At 44.4% G+C, this 15467-nt stretch overlaps 1 protein-coding gene and 1 long non-coding RNA gene across 3 annotated transcripts in view; one reads left to right on the top strand and one right to left on the bottom strand.

The window, feature by feature from the left end:
• The window catches only part of Pon3 (paraoxonase 3), a 32834-nt gene extending 18748 nt beyond the window's left edge, over window positions 1-14086 (bottom strand). Inside the window, exons 1-3 of one of the 2 annotated variants that reach the window (XM_050123848.1) lie at window positions 13966-14086; window positions 12323-12393; window positions 4874-4929 (exon numbers count right to left, since the gene is read on the bottom strand). In XM_050123848.1, coding sequence (XP_049979805.1) covers window positions 4874-4929; window positions 12323-12393; window positions 13966-14039 — 201 coding nt within the window. In that variant the 5' untranslated portion in view covers window positions 14040-14086. Of the gene's footprint in view, window positions 1-4873; window positions 4930-12322; window positions 12394-13735; window positions 13754-13965 lie in introns of those variants that run through there. The other variant, XM_050123849.1, reaches the window with a different exon arrangement.
• Window positions 14087-14198: 112 nt separating this feature from the next.
• Window positions 14199-15467, top strand: part of LOC126489522 (uncharacterized) — a 12021-nt gene continuing 10752 nt past the window's right edge. The window contains exon 1 of the long non-coding RNA XR_007588952.1: window positions 14199-14821. This is a non-coding gene — a long non-coding RNA (uncharacterized lncRNA). The remainder of the gene's footprint in view (window positions 14822-15467) is intronic.

Raw genomic sequence — 15467 nt, 5'->3', positions numbered from 1 at the left:
CAAAGTTCATTCTAATACTTTGGACAGTGACCCTTTCTACCAACAGGACTAAGTATTTATCACCAACAATAGACACCCACAAGGTACTGAACCTTTACCCGTTCCTTGTGTCAAACCTTGAGGTTGGTTTATTCTATACCAAGAACTAAACAGCTATTTCATGATCACATATCTTCCCATCACTCTGATTTAATTCGAAATAGACCAGCTTCTTTCTTCCCCCTCAATCGCTAATCTAAATATTCTCCTTTCTAATCCACAATCTCTCTCTGTTTCTCTTTCTGCTCTTACCCTTACAAATACATGTACTTACTTATTGCTCCTTCCGTTGCCCTCTCACTTTGGAGCAGTTGGGAATCTCTGCATGTCCCCATCCATATCTTCAAGTGTTTTGAAAAGATTTAGTCATTCTTATTTTATGTATATGCATGTTTGAGTATATGCATGTGTGTGTTCCACATGTGAGCCAGGTGCCCTTGGCAGTCGTGGGATACCATGAAACGAAAGTTTTTAGATAGATGGGAGCTGCCATGCTGATGTAAAAGCTTTAAGTGATCTTAACTGTTTAGCCGTCACTTCATCCTCCAAGTTTTTCTTAGAATCCTCCTTGTCATCCAAGACTTGAACCTCAGTATTGTTGGAAGGAGGTCTCTGAAACCATCAGAGCAGTGCTCTCCATTCCTGAAGGACCGTTCTTCACCATGCCCGAAGGAGGGATAGGCAGGGCCTTACTCTCAGATTCTGTTTCTGGGCCAGATTCTGTCCACACCAAGTAAAGAACCTCTCTAATAAACCACATCACTTGCTTCTTTCTCTCTGCTCTTTCTTATACTGGCCAAGCTCTTAAGAAAGAGGACACACATTCATCCACAAATGGGACAGCTATGTCACAGTATCAAGCCAGTCAACATTCTAGCAGGGAGCAGGGAGGAGCTTGTGAGAAGCTATTGACACTCGGTGGCTGCTGGGAGATGAAAAGTCAATTTCCTTTAGGACTATGGCCTCTGGTGGGTCAACCAAGCTCCAGTGAGCATATGGGCATCACACACTGAAGTCTGTGTGCTACTGAAAAGAGGGAGAGGTGGAAAGTTGGGAAAAGGTGTGGATATGGGTACCATACATAGATCTGGGAAGAATTAGGGAGAAGAGTGGAAATGAATCTGATCAAAACAAATTGTTGGAAATCCTCAAAATACTATAATAAAGACTCTAGTGAAACACCGTCCCTTATGCTATGCCTATGACGAGAAGAGGAAGACATCCGCAGCCACTTTGAAGACGGTGCATCCCAGCGTCACCTGCAGTCATCACTGTCACTCTGTTTTCTATTTCACCCTCACAGACAACCCATTCTGTTTTCCACATACGAATCCTCAATGCATTTCATCGCATGAAGTCTATAGCCCATTTTGCGTCACTCTGAGTGGTGGTTGAGCGCATACTTCTCTGGAAGTACTATGGCAATTTATGTCAGCTGCCTCTGACTACTTTCTGTGAATGGCCGTCAGCACTTCTGCCCCATTTCTTGAGGAAGAGTCACCCTCCTGCTCTTCTGTCAGGTCTTTCATTTCTGTCCCGATCCCCTACTCTGTAGGACACCACCCCCTCTTGCTTTATTCCTTATTTTTCATTAGTGACTTAATCTGTGGCCTGGAGTTTTGTTCCCGTTTCTCATTCCTTGAAACAAATCTTTCCCTAACTTTCTTCAACTATGTATTTATCTCCTTGTTTCCCCTGAGGTTTCTCAGAAAGATCACGCAACCTCATTACCCACTCTCCTTTCACTGGAATTAACATTCTACCTCCTGTATTATGGAGAAACTAACCTCCAGGTGGTGCAGAAGTCTCCAAGTGTCTTTTTTGACTGCATTTCCTCTTTCTCTGTCCACAGCACCAGGGACCTGGACACTACAGAATGCCTCCTTCCTTCATGACCAAAAGTCAGAAGCAGAGTTCTGAAATAGAATTTCCGTCTTGATTTCTGCCTCTTAGACTTGTCTTCCTTCTGTTCTCATAACCCTTCCTCCACTGTGTTCTCTCCTTATAGTTTCGTTCATAAAGCTTCAGTTATTTCGTGTCCCTCAGTGATTTTGACGTATGTTTGCCCACAGCCTGTCCCTCATGCTGTAGCTTATCCCCCACCTCCACCCCCCCACCCCGACTCCTTTCTAAGGTCAGCTTTCAACCAACTTGTCAAAAACCAAAGTGAAAGTCATCCCTGAAGCCCCTCCCTCTCAAGACATCTGTTCTTCTCAGCTAAGGGTGTCACTATTCTGTCACACTATAGAATTCACTTCTCAGCTGCCTTCTCTACAGCTGTAAGTTTTTTGGCTCAGAGACTGGCAACACAAAAGAGGAAATGTTAAGGACATCTAGCCATATGGCTGCCATTCATGTACAGCCTCCTTCTGCCACACCATAAATATAAAAATTATCTCTACAAGTACCTTAATATCATGGGAACATAGGAGGACACTATCATCCAAACAAAGAGACCAGAATGAAAAATATTTGATAGAAATAGGAGGAAGGCACTGCACATAAACTTCGGCTGGAATAAGAGTGTTAAGGAAACACTCTCAGAGGAGGCTGGGGGTTAGTTTCGTGACGTTCTGTTGGTTAGAATTGGTGGCAGCAATCCTGCTGTATGCCAGTAACAGCACACAATTCCACTCCTACTACATATCACTGAAAATAATGACAGTTACCCTGAAGTATCGGCTTCTGATTTCTCAGAATGTACTGAAGGTATTTGTAGACATTCACTGAAACCTTCCTTTGTCATTATTCATCATCAGACCTCATATGTCTAGTATTTTGCTGGGTGCCTGGGGGATTGGGACAATTGTCTGTATTCTGTTGATTATATTCTAAATAAACGCTGATTGGTCAATAGCCAGGCAGGAAGTATAGGTGGGACAACCAGACAGGAAGTAGAAGTGGGGTGAGGAGAACAGGAGAATTCTGGGAAGAAGGAAGCCCATTCCTCGGCAATCCTGTCCCATCCACAGAAGAAACAAGATGTGACTGCCTCATTGAATAAGGTACTGAGCCACATGGCTAGCATAAGCAAGAATAATGGACTAATATAAGTTATAAGAGTTAGTAAGAAGCCTGAGCTAATGGACCAATCAGTTTATAACTAATGTAGACCTCTGTGTGATTTCTATGGGACTTAACGACTGTGGTAACTGGGCAGGACAGAAAACCCCTACAACAGGGTATTAACAAACACATCAAAGTCCCAGCGTCAAGGAACTCAAAGTCACATGATGTCACAAGAATATATCAGGATAATGCAGTCCATCCACATCCAACAGCAGAACCAGAGAAGGCTTGCTGAGAAAGCCACATACCTCCACAGAGGTTTACTGAGAAACAGAAGTTAACTGGCAAAGTGGGAGGATGGGAGTAATCCTTGTCACTTTAGAAAGGCTAAGAATATGTATTTGCATAGAATAACCCTGAATATGAACATTGCCAAGAGAGGCAAGAAGGTCATAGGAGAGACCCAGGAGAACAAGATATTGAATGCAGGAAGAGGAAAAAGAGCAAAGAGCTTAAATCCTAAGCTTCAAGTAGGAGTTGCTGATTTGCAGAGCGATGCAAAGAGAAGGGTGCTGCCATCTCTCATGCACTGCTTGGGATGAGAATGCTCCCTTTCTGCTGAGCAAGAGCTGTGCAGCTCTGCTGCCGGGGAGGCATATGGCAGGAACAAGCATTTCCTAACAGCAAACACAGCTCCTAACTCTATGATAATCACTTTTGCAGGTCTGTCCAGCATAGCCCTGAAAATCAAACTTGACAGTAGAAAACTGAGGCCAATAAAAAAGAGCCTTTCCAGATAGTTTTATCTTTGAGTTTGGAGGAAAAGTGAAGAAACAGAATCCTGCCTCCCACCATCTAAAATTGACTGTGCCCTTCTCTGTAGTTTATCTGCCTACTTAAGAATCTGGAAACTTGGGCCATGCTTCCCTAGGATGCCTTACTTCAAGCCAAAAGTATTTAAATTTAGAATTTATGTAAGTTAGTGGTTTGGGGAAAATTGAATGTTTCCATATGCAATTCTAGACACAGAAATTAATTCACACTAAAAGTGTGGTAAATCCAATTTTTCAAAATATTGGAACCAAACTATGGACTTAGTTAGGAAGTCGAGTTTATGACTGACATGTACACATCCCTGGCTTCAATCTCTAACAAACCCATATGAACAACACCAGCAAGCAAAACCTCAGACCCTATTCCAATGTGCTATTGGCTTGGTAGATCCAGGACAATCTTCAACATCTAATAAACACACTGTTCTTTTATTTACTGATTTTTCCCCATCCCCTAGGCATAGCTTCCTGGTCATTTAACATTTGTCAAAGTGGTATTGAGAACAAAATACACTTTCTTCTCTACTCATGGAAACTCATTGAAGGAATAGCTGGGAGTCCAAGTATTGATGTTAAACTCTTTAACTTATAGTACTCCATACATAAGCAAGCGTGACAAGAACACTGGTTAGTGCAAAGATGACTATCAGACACTGAGGTACCACCCAATAAGGCAGTGATGGAACTGAGAAGCAACTAGACAGAGCCGAAGACCATCCTGAGAGTCAAAGGCACATCAACGCGCTTTTCCAGAGACCATAGGCAAGCATGCAGCTGCACACAGGGAGCTAGCACAGGGGGCAGCCAGAGTCAGGTGTGCCAGCGGTGTTCTAATTAGCCTTCCAGATTGCACTTTGGCTTTTGTAGCTGACTGTTCTACCCAGAGGTGGGATGAACATGTAGGGGTCCATCTGGCATCTCAAGCTGGAAACTTTAATGCCCTTTCTATGTTGCTATTGATGTGAGCATCAGACTGGTTGGCAAATACTCACAGTTGAGATAAAAGCCAGTCCACTAGGAAGTATATCAATATCTTCAGAGCCATTCTCTGCAAAAACACAAAACAGAAAATAATCACAAAAATGCATATGTGGAGCCTTCAAAGAAAAAGTTCAATGGCCCAAACTTTTGAGTAATTTTCAAAAGCGCATTGATGGTTTCACCCATTTACTTGGGAAACTACTGTAATGTTCAGGAATCCCACTGATGGAGCTGCTGTTCTATTAGAACCCCCGAGTCCATCTCCACGAGCATTAAACTCCTTTTTACAATTCCATTTTTTTCTGAAGGAAAGTGTAAAACAAACTACCCTATAAAATGAAATTCATGTCCTAGGTTGATTCTTTAAGTTACAACTTTCAGGAGGTGTCCTGAGAAACTCTGTGTTGTTCCCTACAAAAGGCTGCTCCTCACATACGGAATGAGAGAATTCAGGTATCACGGAAAAGATTCCAGAGAAGTCTCCCTACCATGTCCCCCATTCTACAGCCCATCAGATTGAAGCACGCACAACCACAATGAGAAATTAGCCAACAGGTGATCCGTGTGATAATGGTCCTTTTTGGGACAGGTTGTGGCAGGAGATTCATTAGGAGGAGTTGGGTAAGTTCACTTCCTCCTTCGGAGCCTTGAGCATTTTCTGTGGAAAGGAGTATGCAATGTGTGGGTGGTATGGAGGGGAGGATGGGTTCTAGTAGCGAGAAGACCTCCTAAGACTTGGGGGGGGGGGGGCTGATTCGGATGTGATGACTGTCTGATACAGCTAACTGTATTCTGCAGAATCGGAGTTCAGTCGAATGCTCCTGTGAAGACTAGACAGTCACTATTTCACTGCATTCTCTCCCCTTGAGCATGAGGGAACTTAAAAGCTGTCCTGACAAATGGCATGGGGTGAGTGTAATGCCATGTGACTTCCTAGGCTAAATGTGAGCCCTAGATGCCCTGGTGCAATCTCTCCCTTCTCTTCGTCCTTATGTTCCTTCTTCCTTTCTCTTCCTCCCTCTCTTGCTTCTATCCCATCTAGCTCCCATCTCCTCTCTCCAGGATTTACCTTGCATGCCCTGAAGTGAAACACAAAAGTCTGGTTTTTCAAAGCCACAGAGCAATGTATGTAGAGAACAGAAAGATGGGGAGAAAAGCCAGAGGATGCCAGGTGCCTTGTTACCAACTTTGAGTCACCTTTGCTAATGCAAATGGAACAATTGGACTTTCTTCACGGAGCCCTGCCAATATCATAAGAAAAATAGCTAGGATTTTCTAGGTTTGTTTTGAGACAGGGCCTCCCTACGTAGTCCAGGATGGTCTTGACCACATGATCCTCCTGCCTCAGCCTCCCAAGCTCTAGAATTACAGCTATGTGTTACTATGTCCAGCCTTGTTGTTCAAACTCACTAAGTGTGGGGTGGTCTGTTAGGCAGCCACACTAATTGGAACACACAGGAAATAGGTACCTGGGGAAATGGATTACTAGGTTGTCACTAGGCAACTGGGACAGAGCATGGGTGGATGAGGAAAAGAAAATGAGAATAAAGCTGAAGAAAAAGTAAATTTGAACTGATAGGATGGTGAGCAGCAAGTGCTGACAACCAGAGATGGGAGAAACTACCCCCAACTGGTAAAACTATCCAGAGCTTCTCACTTCCTAAGCATTTGGGTTGGTCAAGATTTACCCATCTCTGGTGCCCAGATGGCTTGAAAAACTTGATGCTCTTTCCACATGGAGTGAAATGCACACTGGGAAAACCCACACATCAAATAAAGCAATTTTCAACACCACAGGTTGGCTACTTCTCTGAGGACTCTCCCATCTCTCTGCTCGGTCCTTCGTGATTTCCTGTTGCCTTTATCTCTCACTCTGTTCTGAATAGAGAATAAGGTCTGTCTGCCCTTGCCTGTTTCTCCAGGCACAGCAAGCAACAGTCCAGTCTTTGCTCTCAGGTGCCACCCCCGTGCTCCCGATTCTCGAATCTGCATAAGTCATTCTTGCAAGTTCAGACTTCTACCATCACCTGATGCTAAACACTCCACTGGTTCCTCATGTACAACAGGTTCCAAACAGAGCTAGAAGTTTCTTCCCTTCATATTTTCCATCTTTCAATGACAATGAATGGTGTCTATCCTAGGGTACCCAAAGCAGGGAACTTGGAGCTATCTTTACCACCTCCTTTCTCTTTCATCCCCCAGACATCACTTGTTTGTCATGTATGTACTCTTGTTTGTCATGTATGTACCCTTGTTTGTCATGTATGCACTCTTGTTTGTCACGTATGTACTCTCAAGTTTCTACAATAGTTTCTTAATAGGTCAACTTTGTTCCGCTAGCCTATTGCCTGTACTGATATTCATTTTTCTCAACTGCCAAGTTGACCCTATCATTCCTTTGTCTAAAGCCTTCTAAAGGCCTGCAGGAGCTAGCAGTATAAATCCCATGTCTCTTGGTGGAGATTCAAATCCATCCACACCTTGGCTTAGGCTCAGTTCTCATTGATCCTGCCTTTCTGGATCAATTCTAGCTATGGGATGCTTCCTTGAGTCGTTTATGAATGACATTAGAGTCATTCATTTGTACACATGCATACACACACACACACGTCTTCCTTGCCCCTAGTGGTGTGCAAGGCATGGGGGCACTGCTCCAGCTTTCCAAAGCTTCCCTGGTTTTAGCAACCATCTTTATGTGCAAACATTGCTGCCTGTGGGACCTTTATCATGACATTTTTCACACTGTGTCCCGTGTCTGCTTGTTAATATCCTATTTGACTGAAAGCTTTTTGGGAACAAGGCCGGGGTTTAATTCCGTGTCGTATCTGTGTATTCTACATAACACCTGCCTTTTTGTTGTACATGCCCTCGAGGCAAGCTCTTTCACTTAATAAGGAAGCAGATTAGTAATTTAAACTTTCTCTCGTTTCGGAGTTAAATGATATGGATGTTATCTCTGAGTACAGGTGTCCCAGTTTATAACCATTTGATTAGGAGATTTCAACTCCCCAAAGACATGAGAACGAAACCCATTCAGGGGAAATATTACCCTTCGTTCTGAATTCTGATCTTGCCAGTTCTCCCTGGAGTCTGAGCCATATCAGCAGAGGCTGTTCCCATTCAGGAGGGAAACGATGGGCTCTACAGAGATCCTACGGCACAGCCCGTCTGGGAATGCTCGGTGAGTTAGGGGCATGCAAGGCATTTTTACTTACAGTATTTTCAACTTGAAGGCATTTATCAGTGCAAAACCCACATTGCAATTTAGCTTCTTGCTTAATTAATGGTTATACAAGATTTTCTGAGTTGTGTGATCTCTGACTTGGCTCCTTTTCTTTCCCAAATGCAGTTTTCTATATCTCCCATGATAGCATCACCCTGGCCTAACGTGCAGCATCCATGGGGGCTCTGTTCTTTATTGCTACCCCCAGAGCATGGATACTATTTCACTCTAAGGAGGGAAAGCAGCGTCAGCTGGACTGACAGCATTTCCACTCCCGCTTCCCACACACCTTTGTCTACACGAAACCGACAAGACGAGTCCCAGGAATCTCATCAGTAGGGAAACCAGTGGGAGTGGAACTGCAGGGCCCTGTCCTCTGGGTTCTCCTCATACCTTTCAGTACACAGCTATGGTCAAACCCCTCAGTCACAAAGCTCTTGAAGAAGTAACCATTACATTTCAGTCCTACCATGAGTTGCCATCACTTCAATAATTTCTCTCTTTCTTCAATATTCCCCATAGTTCCCCCAAGAGAGTGTCATTCCACTAGTTTACTACATGCAATTTTATTATTTTTATAGTTTATATAAGTTGTATATATAAATAATATATTTTATGTAAAATTATATGCTACTTATATAATTTTATCATTTCCCACCTTGGGGAAATGCCAGCTAAGTAAACAAATGGAATTCACTATGGAGTAGCAGCAATCTTGGAGACCAAGAAGGTGCAGAAAGGATGCAAGGCAGAAAGGCACCGCATACAAACCCGCAAATGTGATAATCCTACCCACAGAGAACTCTGATGTAGGGAGCTCATGTTTCAAGTGTAGCTTTGGTGAGATGTCACATAAGTTCCTTGTTGAAGGCATCCTCACCCTCATAGGCTTAGAAAACAAGACAAAGTTAATGCAAAAGGAAAGAATAAAGGTAGCGTTTACTGAAGGAAGAATTATTCGACCTTCCTGTAAGAAAACTGAGCACACTTACAATCCCAGTATTTGGGAATCCAAGGGAGAAGGATTACATAGGGATGGTTACATAGAAGACTGTGTATGAATAAAATCAGAGGATGAAAAAAGAAGGAGGAGCTGTAAAGGAGGGAAGGGGAAAATAACCATATAAAAAAAAGGATAAATTAATTTTGTAAATTTGCTTTTAGCTGAGGCTGGTGGCACAGCTGTAATCCCAGCTACTTGCAGGGTCCAGGCAGGCAGATTACAAACATAAGGCATGACTGAGCTAAACAACAAGTCCAAGGCTAGCCTGAACAACTGAGCAAGACTCTGAGTTGTAGATGCAACCTAGGAGTAGGTTTTGGGCCCAAGCCCCAGTAAACAAACAAGCAAACACACACACACACACACACACACACACAAATAAACAAGTTAAAAATAAGTTAAGTAACAAACAAAATCCACCTGATTGTAAAGAAAAGCAGAGCAGAGCTTCCTTTAGCTGTGTGCCTGCTGCGCCCTGCTAGAAGTCCTCCAGTGTGCCTACAGTGTTGCATGAAACCCTCTGCCGTGGAACAGTTTGGACTCCAAACCAAAGTTTTCTTAGCTATCTCTGTTTAAATACCTACTTGCCTTCTCTTGCTCAGTTTCCATTTAGTAATATTCTAGCTATTTACGCTTTCTCTTGTAATAAGACTTTTCTTGGAATGCTTAGAATAAAAACAATGTCTTGTCAGTAGATAAGACATTATATATCATATCAGCATTAGACAACAAAGACTTCGAAGCATGAAAGAAAAAAACATCTCAGCACTAATCTAGGTGAACATCTGGACCATCAGGCAACTAACGCAATCCCTCTGTGTGTCATTTCTTCCACACAGCACTGATAGCCACATTTGCTCTGTAGATTTGCGCTGGGAATAAGGTAGGTGCTTGCAAAGGCGCCACACACCTTTGAAATGGGAACTTTGGTGTTCTGTTTTTCCTAATAATCATCAGTATTGTCCTATTATCAAATGGCCTGTAATCATCCTAGCATGCTCAGATCTTCAAATTTAAGATATAAAGGCATGACAGATGCAAAGCATGGCATGGTATGATTTTCTTCGTCTCTCCTAAGCCAGCTTCCAAATACTAAAGCTGTTAGGGCCATCAGGGCATCGACCTCTGGCTACAATGTCAACTCTAGCTTTACTTTCTCAAACTCTCAAACTCAGTTGACTTTTATAATTTGAGAATTAGAGCAGACAGAAAAAATCCTCTCATCTAATTATCCCTCTAAAATGCTTGGCATGCTTATGTTTTGAGATATATGCATGGTGAGAGAGAATATTACTCTCAATATTGCTTCTCAACCTGTGGGACAAGACCTCTTAGGCAAACCTCTATCTCCAGCACTGTTCACATTATGAGTCATAACAGTAGCAAAATTACAGTTATGAAGTAGCAACAAAAATAATTTTTATGCTTGGGGGGCCACCACACCATGAGGAACTGTATGTGTGTGTGTGTGTGTGTGTGTGTTTCTTTTGTCATTTATTGGGGCTTGAACTCAGGGCCTCATTTTATAGGACTGAAAAGAAACTGAACTGAGTCACTATTGAGTGTCTGAAGACTTTTCTTATGAGATGAGGAGGTATGTCTTAAAATCAAGCAGAATGCAGCACCCCAAGTCCTCTGTAGCCCCTTTAAATTCTGTAACTTGAGTGTCATGCGCACAGCCCTTGTTTAGGCTGAGACACACAGGGCACAGGTCCAACTGCTCTGAAGACACCTTGTGAGCTTCCATCTCGTGTTTGCTCCTTCCCCAAACTCTGTAAGCTGGGGGACAGGGCCCACCAGTCTCGGAGATTCACATATGCTGCACACGCTCACCCTTCCCAGCAGAACCTCTTGACTTTGGTTTCTAAAACACCAAGGTCACCTAGGGTTGTCTCATTCTTCTAGTTTCCACCTGGCAGCATAAACCATTTCCATAAGCGTGGACCAGGGCTAAAGAGGTAGCTCAAGTGATACAGCACTTGCCAGCCTGGCTGAAGCCATGGCTCCTATCCCCACTACCTCACAAGCTAGATGCTCTAGGGCAGCCCTATGACCCCAGCACTTGGGAGGTGGAGGCAAGAGGGTGAGAAGTTCAAGTTCGTGTTTGGTTATGTATTGTGTTCAAAGGCAGCCTGAGATACTTGAGAAACAGTTTCCAAAATAAAAACAAAGGATTAGAAACTGGGAAGAGGTAAAAGAATAGGAAACCAAAACCAAAGGGCTTCTTTTCCTGTTTTGTTTTTTAAATATAAATACAAAGAAAAAAGAAAACACAAAGTCACACCACCAAATAAGCTGTTCTAACTCATACCAATAAATCAGTCACAGTCTTTGGCCCTAGGGAGTTTGCAATCTGATAATGAAAGAGAACACCAGCTCAGAAATAAACCAAGGAGTAGGCGTGGAGTCAGCTGGGTCTCAGAGTGTTGTAAGAGTAAGAAGGAGTAAGGGAAGTAAGAAGAGGCTGCGTCTGACGTCAGTGAGCAGCCATGGGAGAGAAAATGCCACAGCACAGGTGAAAAAGGCACAGGGCACTTTTGGCGGACAGTGAGTAGAATCTGGCTGGCTTTTAGTTTTATTTTCCGGTAGCAAAACTGGAGGCTTGCAGCCCAGGTAAACATGGGAGCAGAGCCAAATAGGTGAGGCCAGTAGGAACAGAGGAGGCTGCTGCCCACTGGTCTCCTGTGGAAGCAGGAGGGACAAAGAGGAAGCCAATGCTCCCAAGAATTTTAACGGAACCTCCTGGGGATAATGGGCCAGCTGTGGGTTGAGGAACCACGGAGGGGATGGCAGGAGTGTGACGCTGATGTCAGTTAAGTCTGATTCTAAGTAAACAACACTGGCCTTAGTGATGGAGAAAGGAAGCCTTCAGTTTGAGAGGCTGGAGATGTGACTGAAGAGTTGAGATTAGTATTTTTGAATGACATCTAGGCAGGCTGAAAGCCTGAATACATACGAGAAGTGCTTGCCAGAAAACGTGGGAGGAAAGGATACCTGAAGCCAAGATTGTCAAGAAAGGGAGAACTAAAAAGGGGGGATGGGGGAGCAGCAACCAAGAAGCAGTGAAATTCATCAGAAGATGGAGAAACGCTCTTGGCATGAGGTAGTCTAGAACCGTCATATGCAAAAGTCATGCCGCCCGCCACGGGGTAATTCGGAATTAAATCATTTCCCAGCCCTAGGGAAATGATGAAGAAATGCTGCTGCCTTCTCTCGGTCCTGTTGCGTGCTTACCAAGGCCTTCAATCAGGTGGCAGTGCTGAGGTTCTGTGGGCTTGATCTCCCGTGTTGAACTAAATCTTTCTCTGCAGAGAATGGAAATCAACATGAGAAACCGTTTGTTTGGTTAGAACAGAAAACAAAATAAAATTTTAAACATTCAAAGTATCAAGAGGATGGTATCCATGGGAAATGCCATTGCTCCCCTCATGAGAAACCAGGTCAGAGATCAGAGCGCGGCATCCCAGGTCAGTGTCAGAACAGACATGGAAGCCCTCCAGTCCCTTTCCTCATTTTATGGATGGCATAAGAGATAAGCAGGCAACGCCTTTGGTTCCTAGTTACATAATACCTCTTACATAAGCACTGTGCCCACAGAAGCTAACTTCCCAATTATCCCTGAAAGAATAAAGCATAGTTCTATACCAAATGTAAGACCCCACTTGATGTTAGGCAGAAATGATCAATATTGTTCATTTAAATAAACAAAACAGCATTGCATCATTTTCCTAGGTATTATTGATTATAAATCTGCACTCCCCCCCCCCACCTCCTCTCGCTCCCTTTGCCCTCGTTATTTCTGTGAGGTCTCCAAGGAGCTAAACCTGTAACTCTAGTTTACCCTTTGTCCTTTTCAACAGCTTATGCCGACTTTTATGGACCTGACCACCATAAAACTCTTAGCCAACCGACTTTCCAGCAATGTTCCTTTTTTTTTTTTTTTTTTTTTTTGCAGTGAAACGCCCTTCTAAATATTAGGTATAACTTGAAATATTCACTAAGTTATATTCAAGAAGACCAAAGTTAGATTTCTTTTTCAATCACTTATAAAAAGTGCTCTAAGAGATGGGCTGGAACTCGGTGGAGGCGCGGTTGTGACCCGAGCTGTACTAGACACAGGTGTGTGGACTTCTGACCCTTAAATTTACTATTTGACGATCCTGTCACTTGTTGTTCTCCCAAGCTGGGCTGGGAAGTGTTGCCAGCAGACATCAGGTGTCTGAACAGATTGCAGGAATGAACTGAGACCAGTCTCTCCTTACGGAAAGAATAGAAGCAGGATGACAAGCGAAGGCCTTAGCCCCACCTAGGAATAAGGCTTTAAAAAACTTAAAAAAAAAATTTCTTTCAGACCAAACTGACTTTGCTTGAGATGATTCTGGAATGGCTGTTTCTGCTGAACCTGCTGCTTCAAAATGCCCACCAACCTCCAAGCCAGTTCCCTCCACAGTGTTCAGCTCTCTTCCTCTAGTGTGGAATGGGATCCCTAAGCCTGCACTTTCAGGGTCTGAGTCAGCTTTAGTTTACCCTTTGTCCTTTTCAACATCGAGCTGCAAGGATGGTCCCCTCCCCCAACTTCAGCACTTCTGAAAGACTTCAGTGTTTCACCCGGACAATGTAGCAGAAGACTTGGAACAGGTACCTAACCTTTAGCAATCCAGTGTGGGCTTTCCTACCCCGGCAGCCTCGAAAGGCAAGAAGCAGTCCCCTTTCATAATGAGTCATTTTCAAGAAGTTGAGGCGGTGGCACTGAGGACTGGTTCCCAAACTGCTCTTTTGCACCCGCTAGGAAGTTGGAAGCAGGTAGTCCTTGACCTAACTTGGGCCAGAAAAAAAAAAAAAAATCTGAAGACGTCTCCGTGGAGGTGTCCACTCACCTAAAGGTCAGAAGCCTCTCCCCTATTAAGGCCAAGCTGGCCCCCAGCAAGGTCAGTACCACTAGCTTCCCCATGGTGTCTGGGTGCCTAGCAGCGACTAGCCTATTCCAGGAGCTGCTCCCGGAGGGGAGGAGCAAGAATGGAGGGGTGGGGATGGGAATGGGGGCGGGGGGCGGGCGGACACGATGTGGCCCCGCCCACTGCTCTTTCCCTTGTGCCCCGCCTGCTCCTACCGGCAGGTTCGCTAATCCCCTGGGGGTTAGTCAGAGTTGTGGGGTCTTTGCGCAGTCTCTTGCTCCAAGGCTCAAGGCTACAGTGGCGTGGAGGGGCTTCTAGCCACTTCCCTGCTTGAGTTTCAAGGAAACTTTTGTTCTTGGGATTCAAGGTCACCTTTGCAAGCGAGCTGCAAAGTCCTATTTGAACTCTGGTCCAAGGCCACTTGCAGGCACAGGGTCCAAGTCTACTCCTCGTGTTCAGAGTTCAAGGACACTTTTCTGCGTGGAATTCGGGACTCAGAAAGACTGTAGTCGGAGGTCGCGAGTTGGTGACCTCAGGTTAAGATTAACCAGCCAAGCTCTTGGTGGCTCTCAGGGAGTCCGTGCAGGGTGGCATTTGTTTCTTAAAGCCACAGAACTTAATTGCCTCAGCTCCACCTGTGGACGAAGGCGGGGCGAGCTGCTTGGAAGTCCAGAGTTCATAGACAGAGCTTGTGGGTTCTGGCAGGCAAGATGTACGAGGAGAAACTGATCCTGAAACCCCCTAAAGGGGAGGAAATACTGAAAGCCAAGCCCTTCTCCAGGAAACGGAGCTCTGGACTTTTTGTCTCCGGACCTTTGCCATCAGGATGCTGTACATGGTGAGAGTCTATCTGTCTGGATATCTGGAGGATGGCCCGAATACAATAAAAAGGACCTAGTTTCCGTGGGAGATTCTTGCTATTCTTTCCTGTGGACTTCAGGTCTTTCTGGTGAAGAGCACGCTTTCCTCTCATATAAACAATATTGCCGGAGATTCTGAAGATGGCGGGGCACTTGAGGTGTTTAGGGAACACTGCACCTTCAAAGGTCATCTATTTTTATTTTCTGACAGGGGGTAGCAGCGGTAGAATTCAGTTTTAAAAATAACATTTTTTAAGTGTGAAGATTTTTTTATTTTTTTTATTGAGAAAAGGAAAAAAAAATTTCCGCCACCTCCCAGCCACCCATTTCCCTCCCCCTCCTCCCACCCTTCTCCCCCTCCCCCCACTCCTTTCCCGCTCCCCCCACTCCTCTCCCCCTCCCTCTCTAATCCAGAGAGCAGTCACCATTCCCTGCCCTGTGGAAAGTCCAAGGTCCTCCCCCCTCCGTCCATGTCTAGGAAGGTGAACATCCAAACTGGCTAGGCTCCCACCAAGCCGGAACATGAAGTAGGATCAAAACCCCGTGCCATTGTCCTTGGCTTCTCATCAGCCCTCATTGTTCACCATGATCAGAGAGTCCGGTTTTATCCCATGCTTTTTCAGT

This window comes from Alexandromys fortis, unplaced genomic scaffold (genome assembly GCF_014885135.2).
Source record: "Alexandromys fortis isolate MF-2015 unplaced genomic scaffold, M_Fortis_MF-2015_v1.1 scaffold_214, whole genome shotgun sequence".
In the NCBI taxonomy this organism is placed as follows: domain Eukaryota; kingdom Metazoa; phylum Chordata; class Mammalia; order Rodentia; family Cricetidae; genus Alexandromys; species Alexandromys fortis.
Note: the sequence above shows the minus strand (reverse complement) of the source record. Positions and strands in the feature narration are given on the sequence as shown.